This window comes from Podarcis erhardii (genome assembly GCF_964252035.2).
Source record: "Podarcis erhardii genome assembly, chromosome: 3".
In the NCBI taxonomy this organism is placed as follows: Eukaryota; Metazoa; Chordata; class Lepidosauria; order Squamata; family Lacertidae; genus Podarcis; species Podarcis erhardii.
Genome location: NC_138507.1, coordinates 46,003,954 through 46,031,939, shown reverse-complemented (window position 1 = coordinate 46,031,939; position 27,986 = coordinate 46,003,954). Strand labels below are relative to the sequence as shown.

The 27,986-nt window shown below is 42.1% G+C and overlaps 1 protein-coding gene and 1 long non-coding RNA gene across 3 annotated transcripts in view; one reads left to right on the top strand and one right to left on the bottom strand.

Moving 5' to 3' along the window:
• The window catches only part of LOC309339437, a 657,715-nt gene that overhangs the window by 233,857 nt on the left and 395,872 nt on the right, over window positions 1–27,986 (top strand). The window lies entirely within an intron of this gene.
• On the bottom strand, window positions 454–19,693 carry MANEA (mannosidase endo-alpha). 2 transcript variants are annotated; one of them, XM_081856466.1, is made up of 5 exons: window positions 19,479–19,693; window positions 14,775–15,357; window positions 12,670–12,779; window positions 10,391–10,467; window positions 454–9,856 (listed from the first exon to the last, which is right to left on the bottom strand). In XM_081856466.1, the coding sequence occupies exons 2-5, from the start codon at window positions 15,319–15,321 to the stop codon at window positions 9,220–9,222; spliced, it is 1,371 nt and encodes a 456-aa protein (XP_081712592.1). In that variant the 5' UTR covers window positions 15,322–15,357; window positions 19,479–19,693; the 3' UTR covers window positions 454–9,219. The 2 variants fall into 2 exon arrangements, with proteins under 2 accessions (XP_081712592.1, XP_081712591.1); XM_081856465.1 differs by having other exon boundaries at window positions 14,775–15,361; window positions 19,479–19,692.

Below are 27,986 nucleotides of genomic sequence, written 5' to 3'. Positions count from 1 at the left end.
TGTAGACAGTGTGATCAGATCTGCACTGTTTGCTAGAATTTGTAGCCAAGAGGGAAAGAGGTGAATTCAAAATGTGTGGCAGGGACTTGTAAGCCATGGGGAAAGGGAACTGAGACAGCAGGAATGCAAGCTGGAAGGGGGCAGCTGCTGTGGGCAAGCCTGAGATGATTCTGGAGAGCAAGCTGATCAAACTCCAAAAGGGGCAGGAGTTGGCAAATGGAAGCATTCTCTTGTCTGCTACTAGTTGAGGGAAAACTTTATTAACTTAAGACTGGAAGCAGGACAGCTAATCTCTGAAACTTTGATAACCTTGTATAATGCACTGAAGAATACTGAATATGTGCTAGTTGCAATTCAAAAGGTAGCTATCTGAAATAATGCCCCACTAAGTAGAAAAGTACACATTTTCCAATTACTTCAGTCAAATATTATGAGACTATGCAATAACAGAAACATGGTAATGAAAATTTTATTTGTTAAAACACATAGCCTAGAATTGTTTGCAGTCCTTAGTTCAAGTGTTCATTATATTACATACTATTTAACAGGATTTTACGATTTTTGAAGTGCATTTTCTGTAAATTACATTTCCTGAGACATGCATAGTATTTTAGACTTATATATGTTTTACACACCAAAACACTGTACATAATCAGTGGTGCTCAGTGGTGCACAAAGTAAAGTACATCAAAAATACATTAACAGTTTAACAGTGATAATGTGCCACAGAAAGAAATGTACACACCTTGCATAATTACATTTTTTAAAGCAAGTATTATTTTAACTAAGGATGCAAGTAGTTTATGCTTCTAAATTGTATGAAAACACAAGGGGAAAATAATTATTTTGTTCTCCCTCTGGGTTTAAAAACACTTATAGATTACATATTAACAAACTGAATCAAAGAGGAAGACAATCTTCTTTTTATAGGAAGTTAGAAGGCGACACTTTGAATTGCCCTTGGTTAAAGTTTTGGAGCCTATAGTTTATTTCAGTAGCTTGTAAGATATATAGGTCTACAAGAGAGTGAACTTCCACTCTACCATAGGAATTCATGAACCTACAAAGTTAAAATAATGTCAACCAACTTAGATTCTTGAGGCTCTTAACTTCAAGCCTTCACAAAAGCTCACTAAAGGATCTGGACAAGATTCAGGTAGTTAAATGAGGCTAGCAGATCCCAATGATCTGGTTTTAAAAGTTGAACACCATATTATTGCATTCCAAGCAGATATACCTCAGATATTTCCTATGCAGAAAATACTTCTACAGATAAATGATGTAATTATTTGGTTATATGCCAATTATTCAATTGTATATACATTCCTTTTTAGCCATGATTGACCAACATTTGGCAGTACTATCATATTGTGGGTAGAGTGTGCAACATCTGAAGCGGCCCTTAGGGGATATTTTCTGTATAATGCAGAACAGGGCTCATTCACCTTTAGCTCCCATTGTGGGTGTAGTATAATTAAGGAGTTTTATCAGGAAAAGATACTAAGATATTAGAGTCTGCACTATTTTATAGATTGGAAGAAGCTAGAAAATTCTAATCCTCAGGCTCAAATCATACCTCACATTTTCATACCTATTTCTGCCTTTCGCAAGTTTGCCAACTCTGTTTTATCAAGCTTCACAAGCATTAATTGCACATATTTAAACCTTTAATAACAGATTGACAATACATTCAATGTGTGTTTATAAAAAAACAAGTCTCACTTTCTTCAATGGGGCTTTCTCTCCAGTAGGTATATTTAAAGCTGCAGTTTAAGAAATGTGAAGTAATTTCAGCCAGCTGTTACTGGACATAAAGTCCATGTAGAAGAAAATCTGTAGCAGAGTGGGAAGATACAGGGGAGAAGCTTTTAAAAAACCCAAAGCTTAAGGGAAATGTTTTATTTCACATCATCCATTGGTTCCCCAATGAGCTTTCAAAGATGTATATATTGAAATGTATTCAGCTAAACTATAAATCTTGGAAATAAGAAATGTTGCTGTTATACCCCATTGCCTTTGTTTTTTAGGGCACATAAACTGAAGAGTAGCTATAGAAAATGGATTTCAGTGTAAGCGAATGCTACAAAGCAAGTCAATAAAGCAGGCAACTCGGAAGATTAAACTCCGTTGTGACTGTTTCTTGTGCTTTACTTTTTGTAGTCAGGTACAGGAACTCAAATACAAAATAAAAGCATGCCACATCTATTGTGAATAATGTATAATGTTAAGTTGAAGTAGGAACTCAAATCTTTCCCCAGGGGCGCATGTATACCGTACCCTTTCTGCAGAGGAAGGCGTTTAAATGAAAGTATGAACGTGTCATTGTGAACATGCATGCACCATTTGTAACTGACATGCAACTGTGTGGGCTTTTTACTCAGAAGTGCATTGGATGCCCATCGAAAAATTAAACAATGCTTAACAGCACTAAGGGTCAATATCTAGTAAAATGCATACAGTACTTTAAAAAGGCACTTATTCTCCATAAAAGCCTCTAACAGTCAAGAAACATTTGCAAACATAACAGTACATAAATACAGTTCATAATGATTGTTCATATTTTGGAAAAATACTGGAAAAATAGTCAAGCAATTCATAGTGATTCAAATTACGTATTAAACTAAGAGAGAAACTCCATGTGTGGTGTATTTGTTGCTGGACCGTTACCACTGGAGACTGCTAGTTGGAAACTGAATTTTTGAATATGTCTCCACATAAACACACCACAACCTCCCTGTACATACCAAAACCAGAACTCTCCCTAAATTCTATTTTTGAATGTGCAAAAGATTTGTTTACTGCAGGTAACTTACTCTCCACCTGCAATATAAAGAGATACAGTTCTGCAGCAGCTGGATCATACAAGTATGCTCATTGTACTTTTAAAAAAATGGGTGGTGCTTTATGTTGAACAATTAAAGAATGTCATATGCTTGAAAATTCCCAACTATTGCAGCTCCAGCTATTATTTTAAAAGAAAGAAATGGTCTAGCATTATCTTGCTTAGCTCTCCTCTCAACCCCACTGCTATAAACTTTCAAAACAAACCCACATATTCATATACCTGTTGCTGAGTTACAGTGACTTTCCCGCACAAAGGAGCATGAACCAAATTTGTTAACTTTAAAATTAAATTGCACAGGAATAACTTCAAAGTTATACAGTTGGCAGGGAAGGTAGACAAGAGAAGGAATGATATGACAGAAGAAAGAAGAGGACTTTTTGAGCTAAGGGCATAATTTCTAGCTCACTTGGGACTTTTGCAATGCTCTTGCATATAATATCTTCATCCCAACTGACAGAAAAGGAAAACACAGTTGACGGATATCCATCAGCGGGCATGAACACTAGAAATTATCTGCAACATTCAAACCCAGGAAAATGATCTTCCACAAAATCCCAACTCACCAATTGAGCTGAGAAAGAATTGCAGCATTCAGTACAACAAATTTAATTCAAGGTGGATGTCAAATTGTTGTTAAAGTTGGTGGTGCTCATGGAAGCATAACACGTAAGGATTGTTCTGCACTAAGAAAAACTTTGGATCCAAATATCATGGCTTAGACAATGTAATTTGGACTCCAATGCAAGCCATAGCCTATGCTACACATATTTCACTGACTGGTTCTTGAGCAACCTACCAAGCATCAATCTCTTCCATACAAACTCTTCCCTCTAGAGCAGGAGGGAGTGATCTAAATTAGTCCCAGAAAGAAAGTATGGGTTGTTCAATTGGCTCATTAAGGCATACAGTGGGAAAATTAACACAATTTGCTTAAGCCGGAACACATTCACAATTAATCAACCTAATGCTTACAGTATGTATGCACAATATTATTTTTACGTGGAGGGTTCTTCCAACACATTTCTCCAGAAAAACAAAAGAGGCAATTGTGCCTTACTTAGCTAAAACAAAGGGGAAAGGGTAAGAGAAACCTATCACAAAACATACCACACTTTTCACTCAAGCATTAATGTACCAATTACAACACATGGGCAGAAAAATCCTATGGTAATGGTTGTGCATGTGTGTGGCGGTGAAGATTCTTTGGGGAAGCTCCAACCACTTCCTAAGCCCCATCAACTTGCTGAAGTCAGGACAGGAGGTGGCTGGCAAGCTTTTCTCTACCTTTCCCCCCAACCCTTTCAATGGGAATGATTAACTACACCAGCTCCAGGACTGGTATAATTAAAGACTCCTCTGGGGAACCTGTCTGGGAAGGAGTGTCCTGTGGACTCCTAGCTGCCGCACCACATCCTGACCCAGTGTCCCACACCTCTCTGCTTGATGCCAGAGAACCAGCATAAATTCTATGCCCACAGAGTTTTCCACAGGTGTATCAGGGGTCCTCTGGGAGCATAAGTACCATGAATGGCACTTACATCACTTCAGGTGACTCCTCAGCCCTTAATAAGCTGTAGGATTGTGTCCTTACATAGCTTTTGATGGTTCAGTTTTTTGAAATGTGAGCTGGGCTTCAAAAACAGCTTCAGCATATATTAACAAATGTTTCACCAAAGAAAGTATCTATTAAGCTATTCAGTATGCTTTCCACTGAAGTTCAAAGAAATCCCTGGCAAATAAGAGGCAGAATGAACATTTCAGAAAATACAAATCACATGAACTCTTACTCCAAGAACAGTGTTCCTGCAGTGTTCTTTTTTCATAGCATACAGAGTATGTTTCATATTTTCAATATAGGTGTGTACAAAACGCTGTCTAATGTCTCATTCGTGTATTCATACCAACACTGTGCACATTAAAAGCCTTACAACTATTTATTTAAAAGTAAATTAGAATAATTTCATTTCTCATAAAGCAGACCTTATTATCGTATAATTGAAACAACCGTTGAGAACACACTTAATTCGGACAGAAGAGAATGGAATTTGCAAGCTAGGTTGCGATTTGTAAAAACCTGTAGCCCTGCAGATGAGCCCTTTAAGCTCTAAATCAACCACTCTGGAATTCAGATTTTCCTTCCTCATAGCTACCATGTGACAGTGGCTTACTATGGTATGAATCATGCAGTGAGGTCTGTTCCTTAGTCTGCAGACAGTATTATTATCTTAAAAACCCTGGTACAGGGTTTTAAAAGATTACTGAAGAAGTGTGATTCAAACTTATTTGACTGGACTTGCAACAGTTGGCTGCCCAACTCATTGCAAATCCAAGTGGAACTATACAAGTGACCTGAACCTAAGTATATGAAAATGTCTTGAGTACAAGCTTCCTTTATGTGCTTTCCAAGCCTTGCTGTACTTCTGAGAATAAAAGCTCTCACTTCTCAGTGGTATTCACTATGTAGCCAATGGACCAAATTGTATTATGTAAGGATACTCCTTGCGAGTTACTTCCCATCACGTATCCTACATGCCCTCTACCCAAATGTCAGATCTCCCTCCTCTGCCCTGTCCCCCCCCAATCCCCGGTTACAATTTCCAAACACTCTATGCACCCCAACTACATATTTAGCAGTGAAAGCAAGTGTCAGACTAGATCCGCATTCAACTCTTCATATTATGTATATGCTAGGTGAATATAACATTCTATGAGATAAGGTGAAGAAATCTCATTGCGACTAGAATTGCAAAAGCAAGTAGAAACCATCTGCTAAGCAGCAACAGCAGAGAGAAGAACTATGTCTGAAAAAAATCTACTTCAAATGAACAAAATACTTCAAAGTTGCCTCCTTTCAAAATTTCAAATTTGGAAAGGAAAATGATTGCCAAAAAATTCTCTAGCTGACACCGGGACCATTTTGCAGATGCCCTGAAGCTCTAGGTGGGAAAATAGTGAAGCTATTAGGGTATCCTGGGGAGAAGTGTGCACACTTAAGCTGGAAGCTCCATCAGATCCTGAACTGCTCCCACTGCTGTAAAGACAAGCCAGTTTTCACCTTAAATGCAGTTATTTGAGCAGAGCTATAGACTACAAGTTGCAGCTGTGTATGCAGCACTACATCTGTTGCTTTGGATCACAGCCCTTAGCAGAATTATAATGAAATAAATGGAGGAAAATATTTAAAAGCTTCTGTTGCGATTTTCTTTTAAGAAACGCAATATTGTTTTTAAACAAAATTGATTAGATGTCTAAAGTGCCTAAGCAGTAGTAGCAAAACTGGTTTCAAACCATTATTACTCCTAAATTTTAACTGATCATGAGAATTTGAAAGCATTACTTTAAATACACCATAAGCGCTGTGTGTTTAAGGCAAAGAAGGGGACAACAATACCACATCAACTTTGGACTGCTGGCCATACCGACTAGGGCTGACAAGGGTTCAGGCTGAACAATATCTAGAAGGCTATAGGTTCCCCAGCCCCAGGTTTAAGGACATATAATGATTCTAGGAATTTTGAAGGCATCAACATCAAAATTCTGTGCATGCCTATTCAGCTCCACTGAACTCAGTGGGATTTACTGCTGAGTAAACAAGGACAGGATTGTGCTGTAAGAAAATCAAATTCAATTAATGAGTTGCCATGCACAGAATTTGGGACAAGTTCCAAGTTACTGTCTTATTTTTGAGCTTGATTTTGTTTCATTTTGTTACTATATGGGACTTCATACAACTAATTCAAATAGTAATTAGTAAGTGCCACGATTAACAAACAGCCATCAATTCATCCCGAAAGGCGAAGCCAGTGTTAGTAAAGCTCTTTCACTGATGAACACTGAGTTTCACAACAAATTTTAAAAGTTAATATTGACATATGGGAAGCACAATGCACCCAAGTGGATGTGTGTGCCTTAGCTCTAAACTACGGCCTATTTGGGATGGATAAAGTGCAGCTCACAGTATTTTCCATCGTATTAGCTACTCTTATAAATTGGGTGGATGGATGAATGAACAGAACTTAAGTAATTAATCTTCACATTCTAGCTATACCATCAGTGTATGGATACCCATTCATAGCCCTGCAGTGAAGGTCTGCCAAAAAATCAGTTTCCATGACCTGAAAGGCAGAGAAGTGCATGTACCAGAAGATTTTTAATTTAATTTTGTGCAAATTGTTACAAAAGTGGCAATAAACAATCCATTTCAGTTTGGCTGGTGTCCTTGGTTCAATCTGCTTGCTATCTATCTATCTATCTATCTATCTATCTATCTATCTATCTATCTATCATCATCTATATCAAAAAGCCTTGAAATTGTCAGTATTTGCAAAGTCACTAACAATGGGTGTTTTTTAGGAGGGGGAAATAAACATCTGGATCTCATCTGCATGAACTGCAAAAACCATTTATCAGTAGCTTAAAAAGGGATGGGCCTCACAGAACTGGTTTGGATTATACCTCTACAAGTTGTTTTCCAGCTTCTCCTTCCTTCCCACTTACTTGGCCTGGCAGCTACAACAACAACAGTACAGAGGTCTTCAGTAGGCTACTCCTTTTGAAACTGTAGGATGTTTCCTGGGCACACAATGGCTGTTCAAAGGACTTGGGCTTCTTGAAATAATTACATTTCTTAGCAAGATGCTAGGAAAGAAGGAAAACATACAGGAAGCCTTCCTATGTTGCAACCACCAAATTACATAGTGGACCAAGCTACAGGGGCTTGTGGAGGAAATTGCTTGAGCTTTGTCACACTCCATGTTACTGGAAGCACAGTAGCTGCAAGCTGGGCTCAGAATTTGCTTCAGAATAAAAACAAATTAAAAACAGAAAATAATTTGGTTTGTTAAGCTCAACTTCCAATAACACCATAGGGATGGGGTTGCCCACCCCTGGGCAAAAAAGGGAAGGGCAAATCCTTTCGCCTGCAGCATAATATAGTTTTTTTAAAAAACAAAAAAACAAACAAACAAACAAACTGCAGAACCAAACTCATAAAATAAGACAATGAATCCAGCTTGTGTGTTTGCTATATTAGCTTTGGATAAGTGTCTAGGGAGCACATTAGAGAGGCACTTTCAATTTGGAGATAATAAGGCACTCACTGAAAATCACAACATCCAGTAGCCCATTAGTGAGAAATGATTCAAAGCACAGGTGCTCTCGTGTTATAGTCCGCTCAACCCAGACTGCAGCTGGCAGTGTGTTTGGAAGAACATAGACTTTGCTATGCAAAGTTGGGTGTCTCCAATTTCACGTGGAATAGATATTAACACCACACTGGGGAAATACAATTCTTTTAAAAGGACATTTTTAAAGCTCCTACAAATGCTCACAACCGACAATTTATACTATTCCAAATTATTGTTTTCTGAGTCTGTACTCTAAAAAGTTAAATCCTGCTAAACATTCTAAGCACTCAAAAACATTTTTCTTCTTTGAAAATGATTCCTGTATTTAGGATCTAAAGCAAAGCAAACTGAGTGTTCTGCTCATGCGGAAATGCCAAACAAAATGAGTAAATGTGCCTTTAAAAAACCTAACTGAAACAATTACTAATTATGATTATCATGATAATTTTAGTTCACTCATTATTTCTACCAAAATAAGTGCAAAAAATAAGGAGAACATGTTTATTTTTCTACAAAACATATAATATACATCACGGGCACCTACCACCAATTCCTGTGGTTTGAATTGCAATGAATGGGAGTAGCATAGGAAAATCAGGCAATGTTCTTCTGCAGCTCCAATACATTTTTTAAAAAGTAATTCTTGTTCTGGAAGGTTCCTTGGTGAGTTCTCTACTTTCCCACTGGAAAAGATGCTTCACATATACAAATTAATATTTAAGAAACTGTTGTAAAAGGTTTTGTTCATGGTTCTTTAAAGGGCCTTACCTAAGGAGCACATTTAAATGCACCACAGTGGTTTCCATTTGAGTGCTAGGATTTGTTTTGTTTTTGCACACCTCTTCACCTTGCACGGGAAGTTGTTTCTGAGGTTTTCTCACTTTGAGGGAATTCTTCAGAAAAGGGGAAAGCTCAGAAGTCCAGCTGGGTACAGAGACCCTAAGTAACTGTTTTAGCTGGAATAAGCTCTGTATCATTCTACTAGTGTTATAAATCAAATATTCTAGACAGTGTACTGGTAATATACAGAACATTAAAAGGGACAGTATTTAGCACTATCAATGTATTATAAGAAACCGAGGGGCTAATATTGCTTGCCATTGTTATCATTACTCTAAAAGTGAACATTTTCTCTTCGGAAAGCTATAGCAATAGTGCAGACGATATCCTCACAAATTAAAACGTTCTTGATTTATCAGCGAGACACAGCGATGGGCCCATCGTGGAACTGCCAAGTGGAAATGCACCTCATGTAAGCCACTGCTCTTTTTCTTTGCTGTACTTTTCAGACCACTTACGAGTGAGCTCCAGATAAATATTTGGCTTATGTGGCTGATAGTCGAGGTAAACTGCCTTTCCAGTCCTCTTTGGAATGGCCTTTTCAATCTGAGTTCCTTCATGCCATTCATTGAAAGAGGTGATAGAGATTATTTCAGGGCGTACCAGAAGCGCAGCGCTGAACGCAGTCTCATAGTATTTGCCATTGACGCGGTTCCGTGTGTTGTGGCTGTTCCATGGTCGAATGCTGGTGTCTACATAGCCTGGGCCCACGCTTGGAATAAACAGCAAGTTTTTCGTATCACAAAAGGCTTTCAAACTTGGCCAGTTGTGATGGCTTGAGCCGTAGGAGAAGCCGTTGGTGGCAAAATATGTATAAATTCCGTCAAAGCCACTTCTATGGATTTCATGCTTGTGTTTTTCTTCCACAAGCAGGGCAATGAATAAGCTATCATAGGGTGTATTGCGTATACTCTGGGATCCAGAGACAGTAAGCAGATTTGCCCACATTTCAGGGATTGTTATATAAGAATCGTAGACATAAAACATGGGAAGGGTTCTACCTGTGCTGACTTTATGTCTGTAAAAGGCTGGATGGGCTCCATATCTAGAAAGGAAAGAAAGTAACCAATATAAAATAAATAACATTCATTTTTGTATCATTGGGTATTAAGCAGTGTTGTTTGCTCTTCCCAAATTTATTTCCATTCAAATGTGTCATCACCATCATTAGATATAGTAAAGGATGTACACTTGCCAATGTAGTTATGCACAATTAATTTTATTTAAATTAGTCATTTCCACACTATGAAGAAAAAAAATATTCTATTGCTCTGCTTCTAATTTCATATTTCATGATACTTCAGCTAGTAAAGGCTAACTTAGGGTCTAGCAAGGCAGGAAGTTTGAAAAACAGCCTTAAGACACAGCAATAAATATGAGAAAACTGGCAATTGAACCAAATCTCTCTGACTTGAACAGGCAGAAAAAATTCAGGGGATTTGAAAAAGAAGCAGAGCTATTTGTGTGGATTAAGAACGTTAATTGATAGTGTACTGCACAACGAAAAAAAATCACATGAAAAACACTGGGCAGAGTTAAGTTGTAACATCAACATTCAAATACTTGAGGAAGTGCTTACTTGTCTATGATATACTTGATGTTGCTGTACATACTGCGATCATCTCTATCTTTGTATGGCTCAATATGGAAAGTGACCTAAAAAAATGAAATATTAGATAGGTGTTTTTAAATAACTGAATAATCTCAACATAGTGAAGGTCAAACACTTCTATTTATGAAGTTCAAAGGTGAGTCAAAATCACCAGTCAAAACATTACTGTCTATAAACAGAAGGGAGGTATCAGCAGGCTTAGGGGAATACCAAGGTTTGCAGAAGTTATTCTTGAAATCTCCATTTTGAGTCTAAATATTCTGAGTTTGAGCCATAGTTGCACAAGCAGAAGCTGTAAGGTTTTCCTGCCTTCTCCTCCCCAGTATAGAACCCCCTGAGGATCAGAAGACTGCAGGAAACCACTGAAGGCTGTTTGCATCAAAAGCTTGCACAAGCCACCAGTTTACATCTTACCACCCACTCCAGAGGTAGTTCTTCGAAACAGCTGAACCACATATAACACAATTATGCATGACAATGCAATTAGCTGGCACTTACAGAGATACCAGTTATGATAAAGTCACTTTAGACAAACTGTGATAAATATAACTTTCAGTCCTATCACTAGGTTGTGGTATTCATTTGGAAACCAAATGAATTAAGAATAGGCGATCGGAATTTGGTCAAGATTTGTATACAAGATTATGAAGTAAGGAGATAAAATGTACAGCCTGCGCAAACCCTTTGGGAACTGTATTTGTTTCAGATGCTGTTTTACTTTAAAGTGCATCATGAGACAGAAACCTAGCAAGGGCAATGCGAGCAAGAATAAAAACTCCAAGCAATTCACCCCAGGAGAGTTATGAACTTAAACAAGGAGCAACATGTTCCAAGTGTTAGTGCAACATAGCACTCTATTATAATTCACAATTCAACAGAATAATGTAAAGCCAATAGAAGTGCATGCAAAGTAACTCAAATATACTCCTACACAACAACCACAACAAAAATGTAACTGTGATTAATATAAATTGCATTTCTAACAGGTGTGGGGAACCTTTGACCCTCCAAATGTTGCTATTATTTATTAAATTTCTATACCACCTTTCATCTGAAGATCACAATAAAAAAACCACAAAAATACACAAAACAAAACAAATTCCTTCCAGTAGCACCTTAAAGACCAACTAAGTCAGTTCTTGGTATGAGCTTTCGTGTGCATGCACACTTCTTCAGATACGAAGAAGTGTATCTGAAGAAGTGTGCATGCACACGAAAGCTCATACCAAGAACTGACTTAGTTGGTCTTTAAGGTGCTACTGGAAGGAATTTGTTTTGTTTTGACTATGGCAGACCAACACGGCTACCTATCTGTAACAAAAATACACAGTATAGTAGCAAACAAAGCAAGCAAACAAACAAAAACAATAACTCTAATCATCCTGGCCAATGGCTGTAATTCAGCAACATCTGGAAGGCTAAAAGTTCCCCATTTCTGAGGTAGAAGTACCAACTAAAGAGTTGCTTTTGTGGTATTGTAAGCCTAGCAAGAAATATACAGAAAAATGGCTGCACCTCATTTGCCAGGCACTAAAAGTACAATCCTATGAGTGTTTCCAGAAGCACCCAGTGCACCATTGTATGCAATCTGTGCTCTGGATTCAGTGGAAGTGACTCACAAGTTAATGGGCATGCATTGTAGCCTATGAATTCAGTGGTACTTCAGAGTGGCCATGTATACACAGAAAGTTGCTCTTTAGCTACAATAGTGTAAGATACTGTAGCTAAACTGGATACACAACACTAGGCTGTTTCCTAGTTCTATCAATGTAGCACTTCACAAAACATTCTCAAGCTGTGGTCTGTGAACCACTAGTGGCCTGCAAGCTTTGTTTATGTGGTCTGTGGAATGTCCACATTAAATATTCATATTTATTTTCCATTGTATTTTATTGCTTCTTTTCCTCCTTATATCCCAATTGTAATATAATACAATACAAGAAATAAAAGGAGCAATAAAAACACGATTAAAAAATCATACAGCATCCAGCACAGCACATTCCACAATTGCTATAACACTCAGGGAAAAAAATCGTTAAGTGGTCTGTCAAGACCATCAACAATTTTTGATTGGTTCATTGGTGGGGAGGGAGTTTGGGCAGCAGCACCTTAGCCGCAATGAAATTACATGCAATTAACTCAACTCCTCAAACTCCGATAGGACAACTGTGCCGAGAGTCTAACTTTAGAACAATCAGTCCATCATATCTACAACTTTGACAAGTCTAAAACTTCAAATAGTGTACCTTTAATTTGTACTTGTGTGCAATATCCAAAATGGTTGGTACTAGGGCATCAACAGGCTCTCCATTTTCATCACCCATTCCAGGTGGGTACCAAGAAAGGGCCAATACCCCTAAGGAACAAAATATACATTTTACCTATGGTGATGTTTAACCAATTTGTATTGGATGTCTTTTTTAAAAAGCAGTTAGCAAACAAAGCATGTACAACTACTTTGAGATTTCAGTATCAAACATTTCAACACATAAGCCAATAAAATTGAGTTTCTTTAGCTATCTTCAAGTATCTCCAAGTCATCAATTAAATCACTACTGTACTAGCTTTATTGTTTGACTAATTTTTAAGAATAGGCAAAAAATAATCCTTACACTATCAGGTGGTAGAACAGGGTAGGTCTATACCCTTTTCATGCCTAATGGTTGGAATAGAACCTTAAGAGACAGAGGAAACCAGCCTGTGGGGACAATATGGTTCCTTTTACAGTGGAACCTTGTGTTACGTACCGTCCCCCTTGCGAACGCTGCAGGTTATGAGCTCCGCTAACCCAGAAGTAGATGTTCCCGGTTGCGACCTTTGCCTCGGGCTGCGAGCGGAAGTTGCGTGCTGGCAACGCGGAAGCAGCAGGAGGCTCCATTACTGAAAGTGCGCCTCATGTTATGAGCTGTTTCGGGTTACAAATGGACCTCCAGAATGGATTAAGTTCATAACCAGAGGTACCACTGTATACAGTTCCAACTCATTTCTTGGCCAGTAAGGTATGAATCATGCAACAATCACCTCTGTTTGTATCTGTCTCTAAGAACAGAAATCAAGGGAATGCTGATGGAGAGGAGATGCATAGGTCATATTTAATTTTTTTTTTGAGAATGAGAGGCAAGGCAAAGCAAAGTGTAAAAAATTGTCTGTTTGCAGGAATAGGGGAAGTGCAACTGTATCTGTTAAACAGCCTTAAAATTGTGTTTTAAGATGAATTAAGTAAGCATCATTAAAAATGTGTGGGGAGGTGAACAGTGGATGGGGTGTGGCCAAGCAGACAGAGGACAGAAGTTGAGCTCTGCAAAAGTACCAGCATTAGCCACTGAATACACGGTTGAAGTGGTTTCATTTTTCAGCTGCTCAGCCCTTCTGCCTCTATAATCAGGTGGCCTTCCAAGGGAGTGACTGAACAAACCAGGACGCCCAAGCTGGGATGCAGTAAGAAACCAGTTAGTGCAAACTGCAGCTGAAAAGCCAGCTTCAAACTGTGCTTATGGATCCTCCTTTGTCAACTCACAAAATCCACGATCAGTGAGTAAATTTCAGTACAGCAATTAATCCAGAATGCGGCAGCTAGACTGGTGACAGGGAGTGGCCGCCGGGACCACATAACACCGGTTCTGAGAGATCTGCATTGGCTCCCAGTACGTTTTCGAGCACAATTCAAAGTGTTGGTGCTGACCTTTAAAGCTCTAAACGGCCTCGGTCCTGTATACCTGAAGGAGCATCTCCACCCCCATCGTTCAGCCTGGACACTGACATCCAGTGCCGAGGGCCTTCTGGTGGTTCCCTCATTGCGAGAAGTGAGGCTACAGGGAACCAGACAGAGGGCCTTCTCGGTAGTGGTGCCCGCCCTGTGGAACGCCCTCCCATCAGATGTCAAAGAGATAAACAACTAACTGACATTCAGAAGACATCTTAAGGCAGCCCTGTTCAGGGAAGTTTTTAATATTTAATGCTGTATTGTTTTAAACACTTGATTGGGAGCCGCTGGGGAAACTCAGCCAGATGGGTGGGATATAAATAATAAATTATTATTATTATTACAGGTGTACAAGCAGCCATAGTTTAGCTAAACAGAACAGGTCACAAGTCTAGTAGAAGGCGATAGTCCACGTAGTTACCTTCCAAGTTGCTGGTTTCAATATATTTTTACTCAATCCCTGAAAAAGACATTTGTGATTCATCCTAATTGTCATATCCCATGGTGAAAACAGTTAATAATGGGGAAATTATGTAAGACTTTCTCACAGTTCAGTTTCAGTTCAAAGAAGGGGGAAAGTGACTTATCACACCAAAGCTCTGAATTCAAAACGCTTAATGCCATACAGAAAAATAAAATACCATTTACCAATGGAAGCTGAGCTCATCTGCTTCATGTGCTCTTCTATGACAGAAGGGTCTTTGGAGCTGTAAGGTCCAAGTTCAGGATAGAAGCTGGAGCCAATATCCTCCGGAGGACTGTGCCTTCCTTTTGGATAATCACTTGCAATTTTGGGATCCCAATGTGTTAACAATGGGTGGTTCCAGTGAATATATTTTCCATCAAACTGCGGTGTCCCATACCAGCTGTAGTAAAACACATGAAAGTTGTAATTTGGGGAAGGCAGATGTTCTTCTAGTTTCCTTACAGAAACGGTGGGTTTTTTTAAGTTCATTGTTAAAGGGTGAACATTTTTTGCGTGCGTGAAACTTTCTTCCTTAGCTCCGCTCTGCACGTTGAACTTATTTCTTAAATGCGTTGTTCGTTGCTGAAAATCTGGTAACAGGCCAAGGCCAAATGGATCTCCAAACCCAGCTCTTTCAGGTCTCAAAGTTTTCAAGGCCATCATTATGGAGCATATGAATAAAATAAAGAGCACCAGAATGATGCACGTTCTCCTGCGAAATCTTGCCATGATGTCATTGTAGTTCAAGGCACACGTAGGCGGCTTCTAGCTGCCAATGATTTAAAAAGCATAATGTTAGGGTTTGAAATGTTGCAAACAATTTTTTAAAAACTATTTAACATTTGTAAAGCACCCTAAAGCACCTTTCTAAGCAGTCCCTTCCTGCAGACTCAACACATAAGAGACAAAAACATGAAATAAAAAAGGTTAAGGCTAGAAAAAGAAAGCAAGGGCCAGATCTGGGTCCCCCTTACCATGATGTTCTTTCTTTGTCTCCTGGCAAGGGTAACATTTCTGGTGGGAAACAATATCCCAAAAGCTGTTCCTCTGGCCTATGGATGAGTCCACTCTGGCCTCTCCCTTGTCTTGTTTTCTTTAGGCAGGCCTTTGGCCCACAAGCTAGCTTCTAAATAAGTTTACATATTTTCCCCCACCGTTTGCCTCTTGCAATCAGCCACCACTTAGGCGTGGCTCTCAGAAGGGTTCCTCAGAAGGGAGTATACCGGTAATCCATGGGGTGAAAAAAGCTTGTCCATCCCTGGATTACAGCATTACTTCAGTCACCCAATGACATCAGCCATTCTAACCTAAGGAAGAATACCCTTATGTCAGCTTGGTACAGAATTTTGATTTTCAGTTAAAATGTAGATACAACAATGAATCTTCATTCAATTTTTCTGTATAATAAACATTCTACAGTTGTTATTGGATTTATCTATTTGGCAACAAATAACTCAGGAGTTAACAATACTTTTTTTAACATTACTGTTCTTTTATTGTGTTGTGTAGCATTTAATTTTGTATTAGTATTATGCTGGTTATGTTTTTGCTTTTTGAAAAAATACGTTCCTTGCTAAAGCTATAACAAATAAACTGTGAGGTGAAAGAAAAAGAAAAACTGTAGGGATGAAACTTGATGGACGGAATGTTGAGATAAGAATGAGAGGGAACAATAAATTCTCCGTGCAGAATAAGAAGCTTCACAAATGTTAGGCTGACTTCTAAATATAGTCAATTATCATCCAGGACATGAGATAGCTTGTCACAAAGACACAAGACACAGAGAAGCACAAGACACAAGCAATTTATCACTGGCAAGTCCACCTATTGTTTACCAAAACCCAAGAGAAACCTGGTTAAGTGGGGGGGCAGGGAGAGAATGTTCTCTACCTGTGTAAACATTCCAAGCTTTCAAGCATAACAGAGGCAAGGAATGAAACTTGATGTGCATGTTCAGTGCACAATTACACATTTCATGTTCAAACTCTAGCCCCTACACCCATTTTCAGGAAGGTCACAAAACTCCTACACAGTTCCATTACTAGAAAATGAGGTACTTAAAATAAAAGAACAGTGCCACACCTTTTCTCCTTAGTGTAATTTCACATTAGAAATACAATTTTCTCTCTGAGTATCAGTTTCCAATAGTTTAAGTTGTGTTATTATTATTGGAAAATAGGGTTGATCAAGACAAGGTTCATAAAGATATCTTGTTTAAGAAGAAAATCAATCCAATCCAATTTATCCTCAACATTAATCAAATAGACAATGTTCTACAGTATATTAACATATATTATAAAAGCACAGGAGGTTCTTTCATTGTAAGCCTCAAAATTCTATAGCTTATAAAAATGCCGTCTGTTGAGCTAATAACTTGGCTTACGTTGTCTAGGCTGAAGAGGTCTATGAAAGTGCCAAATTTCTAACTGACCTGAAAAAGGTTGCCACAGATAACAGAGTAAGTCGAGAAGTGCTGAAAATTTACACTTTGCCCTGTCCCCTGCTCTTTAGGAACATAGGAAGTTGCCTTATACTGAGCCAAACCCACTGGTCTATTCAACTCATTATTGTCTGCACTGACTGACAGGGACTCTCCAGTATTTCAGTCTCTCCCAGTCCTAACTGGAGATGCCGTAAAGGACTGTACCTGGGGCCTTTTGCATGCAAGGCACTGAGTTGTGGCCTTCTGCTATTAAGACCACATACTGTATAACTGATTTCAATACAGAGTTTTTACATTTTTGTAATCTGCCCTGAGACTTTATTTTAAAGGTCAACTAAGAAATATAATAAATAATGATTCTTTCCAGTTTTGATGAAACTTGCTGATCTATTTCATTCAGGCTTCTTGTGGAGCCCTCACTTCCACTGGCTTGGTGAAGTTCTGAAAAGCTACTCAAAAGTTATTAAGATTTCCTCTCTCATTAAAGTCCATGGTAAACAAGTACAGGCACAGGGCTTATGTTCCACGTCATCACATGCATTGGTGGAGCGTGCATAAGCCTGCCCTATCCCACAGTGAACCCACTTCCACACACTCCACCCCACACTGAAACTGCCCCCACATATCCTTTGCTTCACACTTAAAGCACCACCACAGAAACAGACACAGAATTCCACACACAATCTCGATACACACCCCATACTTAAACCCACCCCTACCTGCCTACCACCTAGTGTTCTCCTCATATTGGAAGAAAGGCAGGAGCGAAGTAAACAGAAAGTTAACTTTTAAGGTCTCAGGGAGTCAGTCTGCCAGGCAGCAAGATTACTGAGCAAGAGAGGATATTACCACCCTGAACACAGAGGGTAAAACCTATTCATTTGCTTATTTCTACACAGCTACTAGCTTGTTTGTGTTTTGCTTTTGCAGAATCATTCCCCACATTGAAAATACCACAGGGCTACTACAACAATTAACAGTTATGAAACCATTACTTCTCTATTTAGGAGAACCCATTATTTCAATATATTTTCTTTTCATAAACTGAGTAATACGGTAATACAAAACCAGTACAATGTTGGGTATTTTTGCTGGCCCAGGCACTCCATCCTCCCTTGCAGGATTGGGCCTGAAAGACCAAGGAAAAGTGGGGGTGCATGGAGGCAAAGTTGCCAGTAAGCACAATCTGTGACAATGTACAACCTCCTTGCTGATCACAGGGTATATTTCTTAAGGTTTCATCAGCCTTAACTTCAAATGTCCTGAGTTTGTGGAGTTTGAATCAACATCAGAAAGCCTTAACTTGTATTTTAAAACTAGCAAGTTTTTTGATCATTGAATATATAGCACACACTGTCATCCGTGAATATAATAGTTTGCAAATAAATAATGCATATACAATTTTGTGCTGAGCTGTATCTTACGAAATTAAAAGTAAATAGCCATGACAGCCATTCCACACAATATCAGCTACTTTATCAGCTGAACCCACTTTTTATAATACTGTATACAGAGAGGAATTAAGGATATAGTATACTAGTTGCTCTTCTGTGACATTAGTTATATTACAATGTAACACCTAGTTACATTAGTGTAAGCCCTATTATAATAACTTTTCTTATATCTATTTAATCTAACAAAATTGTCAAACTTCTGATAACCGGGGGCAAAGTCACAGGCTGGCATGACATCTGTTAGAAACCGTTAACCCCTTCATCAACCTCTTTGAACGGCATGCAAGCAGAGCCCTCCTTCGTATGGGGGAAAATGCACCCCGTGGTTTGCTTCCGGACGAAGTGCCAACCCTTGACCACTTCCACCCCAAACTGAGCTCAACGTCAGTCTGGGTGCTTACTGCAGTTTGGGAATTGGTGAGAGGCAAGGAATAACCCCTTGCAAAGCTCAGACCAAATATCTAGAAGAAATGAATTTAATCGTTGCGTGTCTGTGTGTATTTATGCACACGCATAGGCGGGGTGCATGTCTCGCCGACCCTAATTGTATTTTATTTTGGGTCCTCGCGACACCCCTGCGAGGATGGCCTAATTACCACAGCTGGGATTTGAGCGCGAGCCTCCCCAGCAACGGCTGCGCCAGCGCACGTAGCCAGGCGCCTTACCTACCCAACCGGGCAAGGTAAGCCCCGCAAGCGCTACTTCACCTGCGCAGCGCGCCCGGCTCTCGGCGGGGGCGCCTTCCGCCGACCACCTCGCCTCGGGACCCCCATTGCTCGACTCCCGCCCCCCTCGGAGAGTCACGTGAGGCGCCTCGGGCGCGCGGGCAGCCTTTCACCTCCCCCACCCCACCGGACCGCAGAGAGGACCCTCCCCCATTTTTGTCGCCGCCGCTGTCATTGCCAAAGCACAGAAGGAGAGCAGGCAGGGTGGAAGAAGGCGCCTCCTCCTCCTCCTTCGCCTTCCCTCTTTCCCCGCCTCTCACTTACCCCGAGTTCAGAGCCAGAATCCGCAGGGACTGGAAGATCAAGGCTCCTGCATTGATACTGGGGGGCGGCGAAGGAGTTGAAATAGAGTTGCAAGCGGGGCCAAAGGCTAACCAGCCTCTTTTCCAGGTCTAGCTCCCCCTAGATGTTGATGAGCTCTCACGCGCCCTCTCCGCCGAGCATGCGTAGTAGCAGAGGGAGAAGCTGCCGCTTGCCCTTAAGCTGGCGGGCTACGTAGTAATTAAGCTACTTCCGGCCTGCCCAGGAGGTGGGGTTGCAGGCTTCACGCCCACGCCCCACGTGAGGGGGGGGGCTGGCGAGAGCAGGGGAATCCCGGCCGTATCTGCCCTATTTAGGGCTGGCGCAGAGGGGGCTCGCCCTCTTTTAGCCGGCTAGCCCCCACGTTTGTTTCCCGCATATCAGCTGTTCCTGTTTGTCGGAGATCTTATCTGCATTGCCTGGAGCGTTCCTGCCTTGCTGCTTTGTTGCCTTTGTTCTTGAGCTGCAGGGCACCTCGTGGAATATGCTGTAGCTTCACAGAAAAAGCTCCCTTTCTTTTACAGAGAATTTCCAGCATTCGCTGCTGGTGTTGCTTGATTTCTAAACTGCTTGATGTTCAGGAGTTGTTATCTCTAGTTTTGGAGCTGAAACCAATTTGGGGCTTTTCTCCTTCTGGGGGGTTTCCCCCTTTGCGCTCCATTCCAGCTGCTGCAGTTTAACACCGGAGCTGTAATTGAGCTAAAATCACTGTGTGTGTGTTGGTGTGCTTTCCTTCCAGCATCTCTTTCACGTCTACAGTTTTACAGGGAGCTCTGTGTGTTTCGGTGCAAGTTCCCTGCCCTCAGGAGCTTCTCGTGCCTGCTGCTGCATGGCCTCTTCAGAGGAATTTATTCAGCTTTGTGGAGCTTTTTCTGCTGTGATCCCTTGCTTGCCCTCGGCTGTTGACTGCCTGTTCTGCAAGGAGCTCGAGGAAGAACGTTTGGCTCCTCTTCGTTATTTCCACGGAGGACGCAGCGCACCCATCCAATCAGGTTTTGCTGTTGGCTTCAGGTTTTAGCTAGGGGTTTGTGCAGGGGAGCGTGGTGCAATTAGGCGGAAGGGCAGCTGCGGGAGGAGAGCAGGCTGCGTTTTGTGCCGGTTGTGTTTCATTTTCTTGCCGGGGTGAGGGGCAGAATTTCTTGTTAAATAATCATTTCAGCAGCATTCTTGAGGGGGTGAGTGGCTTCCACAGAGCATCGCTTCCTCTACAGGCTGTTTTATTTTCGCGCTGAAGTTTAGACTTGGAAAGCCTCGGAAGCAGCTGCGCCGTTGCCGGGCAACCAGCACGCCCCGCCGCCATTTCATCCGCCCACGTGCCCTTCCAGGCGGCCGCCATTTTACTATAGGCATTCCACGTGGGAAGTAACTTTACTACCCCTCCCTTTTAAGCTTAACCGGCGAGAAAACCAGGGGAATAATTAACGTTCATAAGGGGTACGTGGGGAATGCCTGCAGGTTTTGCTCTTGAGGCTGCGGAATTTTTCAGTGTTAAAGGGCTGTGTTCATTGTCGCTAGGCAACGGTGACCCGGGGAGCTCCTAGACAACGTGCCTCGGCAGGAGACTCCCCGATATAGTGTTAACCCTTCCCCGTGTCTCCAGCAAATGGGCTGGAGCCGGATAGTCGTTAGGACCAATGCCTAAGCCAATGCCGCTCATTCCTGAATTCAATAAAGTTGTGGCCTAATTCGCCCATTTAACCTTAAATTATGGTGTCTCATGTCTTTATTTATCCTGGTGGGGGGCGGGAACTCACCACACAATCGCTGTTTTTAATCAAGTACCTCCTCTCTGCGGCGCAGCCTAACTATGCCACCCCCCAGTCCCTCGGAGGGTGCTGTGCGGCACGACGCGCATACGTACCGCGCACAACCTCCGATGGAACGTTTTTGCTTAACGGGGAATCTGCTTTCCTCCTCTATCGAACCTTCCCCCTGTGCAAGAAGTTAAAGCCCAGAGTGGGACTTAACCTCCAGCTCGGCATCCCAGTCCTATCCACACAATAAAATAAAATAAAATAAAACGCTTTGCCGTGCGTTTGTGGGGAGGGCTCTTCCCCCTGCAGGCCCACTCTCCATCAGACCAGGGGGCGGGGCCTACGCTCACCACTGCCGCACCTTTGGGGACACTGGTGCTGCGGCAGCGGTTGTTTGAAGTGTTTTTATATGTTTTAAACTGTTTTTATTTTATTTTTTGCTTTGTTGTACCACCATAAGCAGTGGTTTTTATCCATGTATTTTTATTTTGTTTTGGTTTATTTTGGGTTGGGGTGGCGTGGTTGTGGAGTGGGGTGGGGATTGGTTTTGTTTTCGTGTAATTGGTTTTGTTTGTTTGCTTTTATATTCTGTAAATGGAGGTGAGCCTGAGGCTTGGGATTCCTACTGTGGAGGGGCGAGGGAGGTGTGGCGGTGGGGGCAGATGTCATAGGCGAAGGGGATCAAGATACGGATATGCTTGTACCCCTTCCAATCTGCGCCCCATCCCGAGAGACGAGGGTAGGGTGAGCAAGGATTACTCACCTCCGTCACTGGTGTTGTGCAATGCCAGGTCTATAGGCAACAAAACTGTTGGTTTCTGCTCTCTTCACTGTGCAGCGAACTGCTTGTCACAAGACAATGTTTACATTCTACAGTCAGTGTACTGTTGGGTTTTCCCACGGGAAAGGGAGACTGGATGTGACGTACACTGGTTTCCTGTTTTTCACTGTTCTTTGCAGTTCAGTGTGTGCTTTAGAGGAGAGAGGATGCTTTTCTCTGCTCTGGCAGAGGCAATATGTTTTTCTGTAACATATCAGCTTTGAAGTGTAAATAAAGCAATTTAGAGTATGTAGCACGTACTCCTCATCCTTCCGCTGTGCACGGGACTACTGCTTATCAACAACATTTGGTTATGGGCCCAGAAAAACGCAGTCATCTTAAGAATGGGCTCCAGAAGTCGAATCGGAGTGCCGGCAAAGGATCGGAATGCAGGGGGACAGATCGGAACGGAATCTGCTCTGCGCGTCAAGATGATTGATGAGGTATGTGCTACTGCACCGGGCAGCCTGCCAGCTTCTAATTAATGGCTTTATGGCTGGACTTTGAACTTTTAAGGCAGTTTTGCCGGGCTGGGGAAATCGAAAGTAACTTTTAAAAGTGCTCTTGGAGGAAAGCAGCTGCAGAAAATAGTGACGCAGCACTATTTATGGCAGCATAGAGAAAGCACTTTAGAGGCTGTTTTGAACTTGCCTTTGGAATGAAGCAGCACAGACGCAGCTTGTATAAAGCAGCATGATTTAAAGCAGCAGAGATGATGCAGAAGGCTAATGCCAGAGTCATGATGGCTAGCTGCAGAAGGCTGGCTGAGGCAAGTGGGGAATTTGATACCACTGATCAGCCAAATGCTCAACTCACAGTAGCCAGTGATACTGCCATGATTCAGAATCAAGCAGACCGGCGGGGTGCTAGCTGCATGGGCAAGTGGGAGACTTCACAGTCGTCATCCCATAGTGCAGTGGAACCACCAGATGGCGCCAAAGCTTTGAAGGCAGTGAAATGCTACTCGTGTGGACGTCTAGGCCATATGAAGAGGGAATGCAAATATCCCAGGGCCAAGACAGAGCAGCGCAGCGAAAGCTCATCGCGTGGAAAAGGCCGAGGCAGAGGCAAAGGTCCAGTGTCCAGGACAACGCAGCACAAGGCAATGGTCTCACGCTTCACTCCAAAAGATGCAGAGGTCCAGAAGACGTCTAGATCTTTCTTCGTGGTTGATTCAGCAGCGACGCATCACATGTGCAACGATAAGCGACTGTTTGTGTCTTTTACACCGCAGGAAGGTGCGATTCACCAGGCGGATGACCACACAATCCCCAGTAAAGGCTACGGAACTGTTGTTTTTCACAGTTTGGACTTATCGATACAGAATGTGCTTTATGTGCCGGATGCCAAACATAATCTGCTCAGCGTTGGACAGCTGAATGAGCGGAATATTGACGTTTCCTTTAAGAACAAAAGGTGCATCATCACAAAGAAAAATGATTATGTATTGTATGCTGAATATGTTGATCGTTTGTATGTTTTGTATTATGATGATGTTGTGCAGGATGACACTTGTTGCATTGCAGGTTCTAACAAAAGTTTGCATGCAGAATGTATTCACGATTTTCATAGAAAATTTGGTCATTTGCATTTTGAGGCAGTATCTAAGATGCCTGCCTTGGTTGAAGGTATGACTATTAAACCCTGCAGGTACCACATGAAGTGCAAGGCATGCGCAGCAAACAAGGTGAAAATGGCTGCAAAAGGTAAGGTGTCTAGTAGGCAAGCTACAGAACCATACCAAATTGTTCATGCTGATTTGGTTGGATCACTAGCGCCCTCTTTGGGAGGAAACAGGTACTTCATGGTTCTCATTGATGCATTTTCCAGGTATATTCATGTGTACAATCTCAAGCAGAAATCAGAGGCTTTTCCTAGGTTCAAGGAATTCTGTGCTTGGTTGGAAAATGTGCATGGTAAGAAGGTAAAGACTCTTTTCAGTGATCGCGGGGGAGAATTCACTTCTCAGCAGTTTGAAGCATTTCTGACTGAGAAAGGAATTCAACACGATTTGTCTAGTCCTCGCTCGCCATGGCAGAATGGACTTGCGGAATGAGCAAATCAGACATTGCTTCAAGGGTTAAAAACCTTGCTGCATGATGCTAATCTTCCAGAGAGTTATTGGGCCGAAGCTCTCTCATGTTTCACTTACAGTTATAATCGCAGGTTATCTTCAGCGATTGGTTGTACCCCCTATGAGAAGATGTTTGGCAAGAAGCCATACATCAAACACATGAAAATTTTTGGTTCTGACATGTGGGTTCACTCACCACAAAACTCCAAGTTAGACAAGCGTGGATTGCATGGTATCTTTCTAGGTTATCAGAAAGGTTCTTACAGAATAATGATGACTGACTCAAAGGCAATTAAGCTCACAAGAAGTGTTGAGTACAATGCCAAGTGGGGGGAGAATGTGGGAATTTTCCAATGTTATCCTGATGACAGTGATGAGACTGAGGATAGTCAAAAGCAACCACAACAACCCACACCCACTGATGAAAGTTCTGATTCTGAGTCTGAAACTGAATCGGGTGATTCAGAGGATTTCAAGAGTGCGAAAGCCTCTATGCGACCCTCTGAAAGCTCTGATCAGGAATTGGAAGAACCATTGTTCACAATAGGTCACTTTTCTCCCAAGAAGGAGGAGGAGAGTGTTGAAGATCTACGGCTAATTCGCAGGTCACAAAGAGCCACAAAAGGCAGACCTCCAAAGAGATTTGCTGATGAGTTTGCTAAGATAGCAGTAACAGCTGTTAAAAGCTCCAAGAAGGTATTTGAACCTTCAAGTTTCCAAGAAATCCAGGATTTGGATTCAAAGGAAGCTGAGCCATGGTTAAATGCAATGAAGGCTGAGCTTGATTCCTTGGAAAGGAACAAAACATGGGAGCTAGTTCCAGTAGTACCAGGAATGAAATTGCTTGGAAGCAAATGGGTCTTCAAAGCGAAGACTGATCAAAATGGCAAGATAGTCAGACACAAAGCCAGATTGGTAGCCAGAGGTTTTGCACAGGTACCAGGTGAAGACTATCACGAGACCTACTCACCCACAGTGAGGTATGAGAGCATTAGGCTTATGCTCAAGCTAGCTGCAGAGGAAAATCTACACATTAGTCACCATGATGTGAATACAGCTTTTCTGTACGGATCTCTAGATGAATCACTTTATATGCTTCCACCTGATGGCGTACAGGTAAAACAGGGATTTGTTTGTGCTCTGAAGAAGTCCCTTTATGGTCTCAAACAAAGTGCAAGGTGTTGGCACACAAAACTCACTGAAGTATTGTTTTCTCTAGGTTTTAAACAAGGGAAAGCTGATCCATGTGTATTTGTCAAAGAGGAGGGGCAAAAGAAACTATTGTTTGTTTTATGTTGATGATCTTTTATTCTTTTGGAAGGATGTCACAATGTACAATAATGCCCTAGCTCAACTGAAAGAGCACTTTGACATGAAAGATCTTGGTGAGGTAAACAACTACCTATCTCTGGAAATAGAGAGAGATCAAGATGGTAACATTCTAGTACACCAGTCACGGAAAATTGCTGATGTGTTAAGCAAACTGAACCTGATGGATGCTAACCCTGTAGACACACCGATGATAACAGGTTATCAGGTAGATGACACTGAAGAAGCATTTTCTGACACTACACTGTACAGAAGTATGCTAGGCAAGCTAAATTTCATTGCCAGATGTTCAAGACCAGACATTGCTGTTAGCTGTAATTTGCTAAGCAGACAAGTCAACAATCCTACTGTTAAGGATTGGAAAGCTCTGAAACGCATAGCGCGGTATTTGAAAGGCACTATGCATTACAGACTGAGATTTAACAATCAGAAGTCTGGTGGTCTTGAAATATTTGCAGATGCAAGTTTTGGAAGTGACACTACAGACAGGAAAAGTACGTCTGGAGTTTGCTACATGTACAATCAGGGTCTATTTGATTGGTCATGCAAGAAGCAAACAACAGTTAGCTTAAGTACTTGTGAAGCTGAACTGAATGCACTGTCTTATTCACTTAAAGATTGTGAATGGTTGTTACAATTGTGCAAAGACATGAAAATTCCTGTCAAATGTCCAATCCAGGTTTACCAGGACAACAAAGCATGTTTGGCTTTGCTGAATTCTGAAGGTTGTAAGCAAAGCACGAAGCACTTGCAATTGAAGTTGCAACATGCTAGGGAACGTATTCAGAAGGGACTCGTAACGGTGTCCTATATGCCAGGTAATGAAATTCCTGCTGATGTATTGTCCAAGATTGTATCAAGGGATCAACACTGTACCTATGTGCAGAAGTTGGGTTTGTACTGATATTGTACGAACACGCTGCCCAGTGATGTTCACAGAAAGGGGGAGGATGTTGGTTTCTGCTCTCTTCACTGTGCAGCGAACTGCTTGTCACAAGACAATGTTTACATTCTACAGTCAGCGTACTGTTGGGTTTTCCCACGGGAAAGGGAGACTGGATGTGACGTACACTGGTTTCCTGTTTTTCACTGTTCTTTGCAGTTCAGTGTGTGCTTTAGAGGAGAGAGGATGCTTTTCTCTGCTCTGGCAGAGGCAATATGTTTTTCTGTAACATATCAGCTTTGAAGTGTAAATAAAGCAATTTAGAGTATGTAGCACGTACTCCTCATCCTTCCGCTGTGCACGGGACTACTGCTTATCAACAACAAAAACCGCCACCCTGCGAGATTTCTTCACCTCGCAGGGGGTTGACCTGGCATGTGTGACTGAGACCTGGGTGCGCGAAGGGGATACTGTTACCTTACGAGAGATGGCGCCCCCGGGTTTCTCCGTCCTCCACCAGTCGCGGACTGTGGGCCGGGGGGGAGGGGTGGCGTTATTAATCCGGGAAGATTGTTCTTTCAGGGCTCTACCATCGCCATCGATCCCCGGCATTGAATGTGTTGGCCTAGTGTGGGGCTCCGAGGTGAGCTTGGCTGTCTGGTTGGTGTACCGGCCACCTAGCGCACCAGCAGCCACCCTGTCAGGTCTGCTGGAGGCGGTGGCCGGCTGGGCCTTGGAGTTCCCTAACCTATTGGTATTGGGGGACTTCAACATCCATGCTGATGCCACTCCCTCCTCGCAGGCTCTGGACCTGGTGTCTTCCATGGCGACACTAGGGCTCTCCCAGTTTGTTTCGGGCCCCACACATCAAGCAGGCCACACGCTGGATTTGATCTTTGGCATCGGTATAGATGTGATCATGTTTCCTTCGATGAAGGTGCCATGGTCTGATCACTATACCCTGAAAGCCAGGATTGACGTTCCACCCCCACCCTGCTTGGGTGGCGAGCCAATTTGGGCTCGCCCGCAGAGGCTGATGGACCCTGATAGATTCCGTCAAGCCTTGCGGGACCTTTCTCCCCATGGCGACTCATTGACTGAGCTTGTTGAGGGCTGGAATACCCAGCTCCTGGCAGCCATCAATGAGATCGCACCTAAGCGCCCTCTGCGACCCCGCAGAAACCGGGCTCCCTGGTTTACCGAGGAGCTCCGGAAAATGAAGCGGGACCTCAGACGGCTAGAGCGAGTATGGCGGGGTGCCCGTGACGGAGCCTCAAGAACATCTTATAGGGTTTTTATGAAAACCTATGAGATGGCAGTGAAAGACGCTAAGAAGTCTTACTTCTCGGCCTCCATTGCATCCGCTAGCTCTCGCCCGGCGCAATTATTTAGTATAATTCGGTCTTTAACGTCCCTCGAAGGACAGCCAAATTTAAATAACAATTTGACACACAGCTGTGAGGCATTTGCGAGCTTTTTTGCGGAGAAGGTCTTGTTGCTCCGCCATGACCTCCCTGCCAATTTGGATACAATAAAGGAACTGGAGGCTCCTCGACTGTCCTCAGGTTCAGTATTAGACCACTTTGACTGGATATCCCCAGCCGATGTGGAC

Bases quoted from the DNA above. Each gene is read 5' to 3' on its own strand.
- MANEA (XM_081856466.1), bottom strand. From the start codon at position 15,321: ATGGCAAGATTTCGCAGGAGAACGTGCATCATTCTGGTGCTCTTTATT. The intron at 12,780-14,774 runs GTAAATGGTATT...TTTGTTCCTTAG, and splicing joins GATGAGCTCAGCTTCCATTG to GGGTATTGGCCCTTTCTTGG. The intron at 10,468-12,669 runs GTACACTATTTG...TCATTTTTTTAG, and splicing joins CACACAAGTACAAATTAAAG to GTCACTTTCCATATTGAGCC.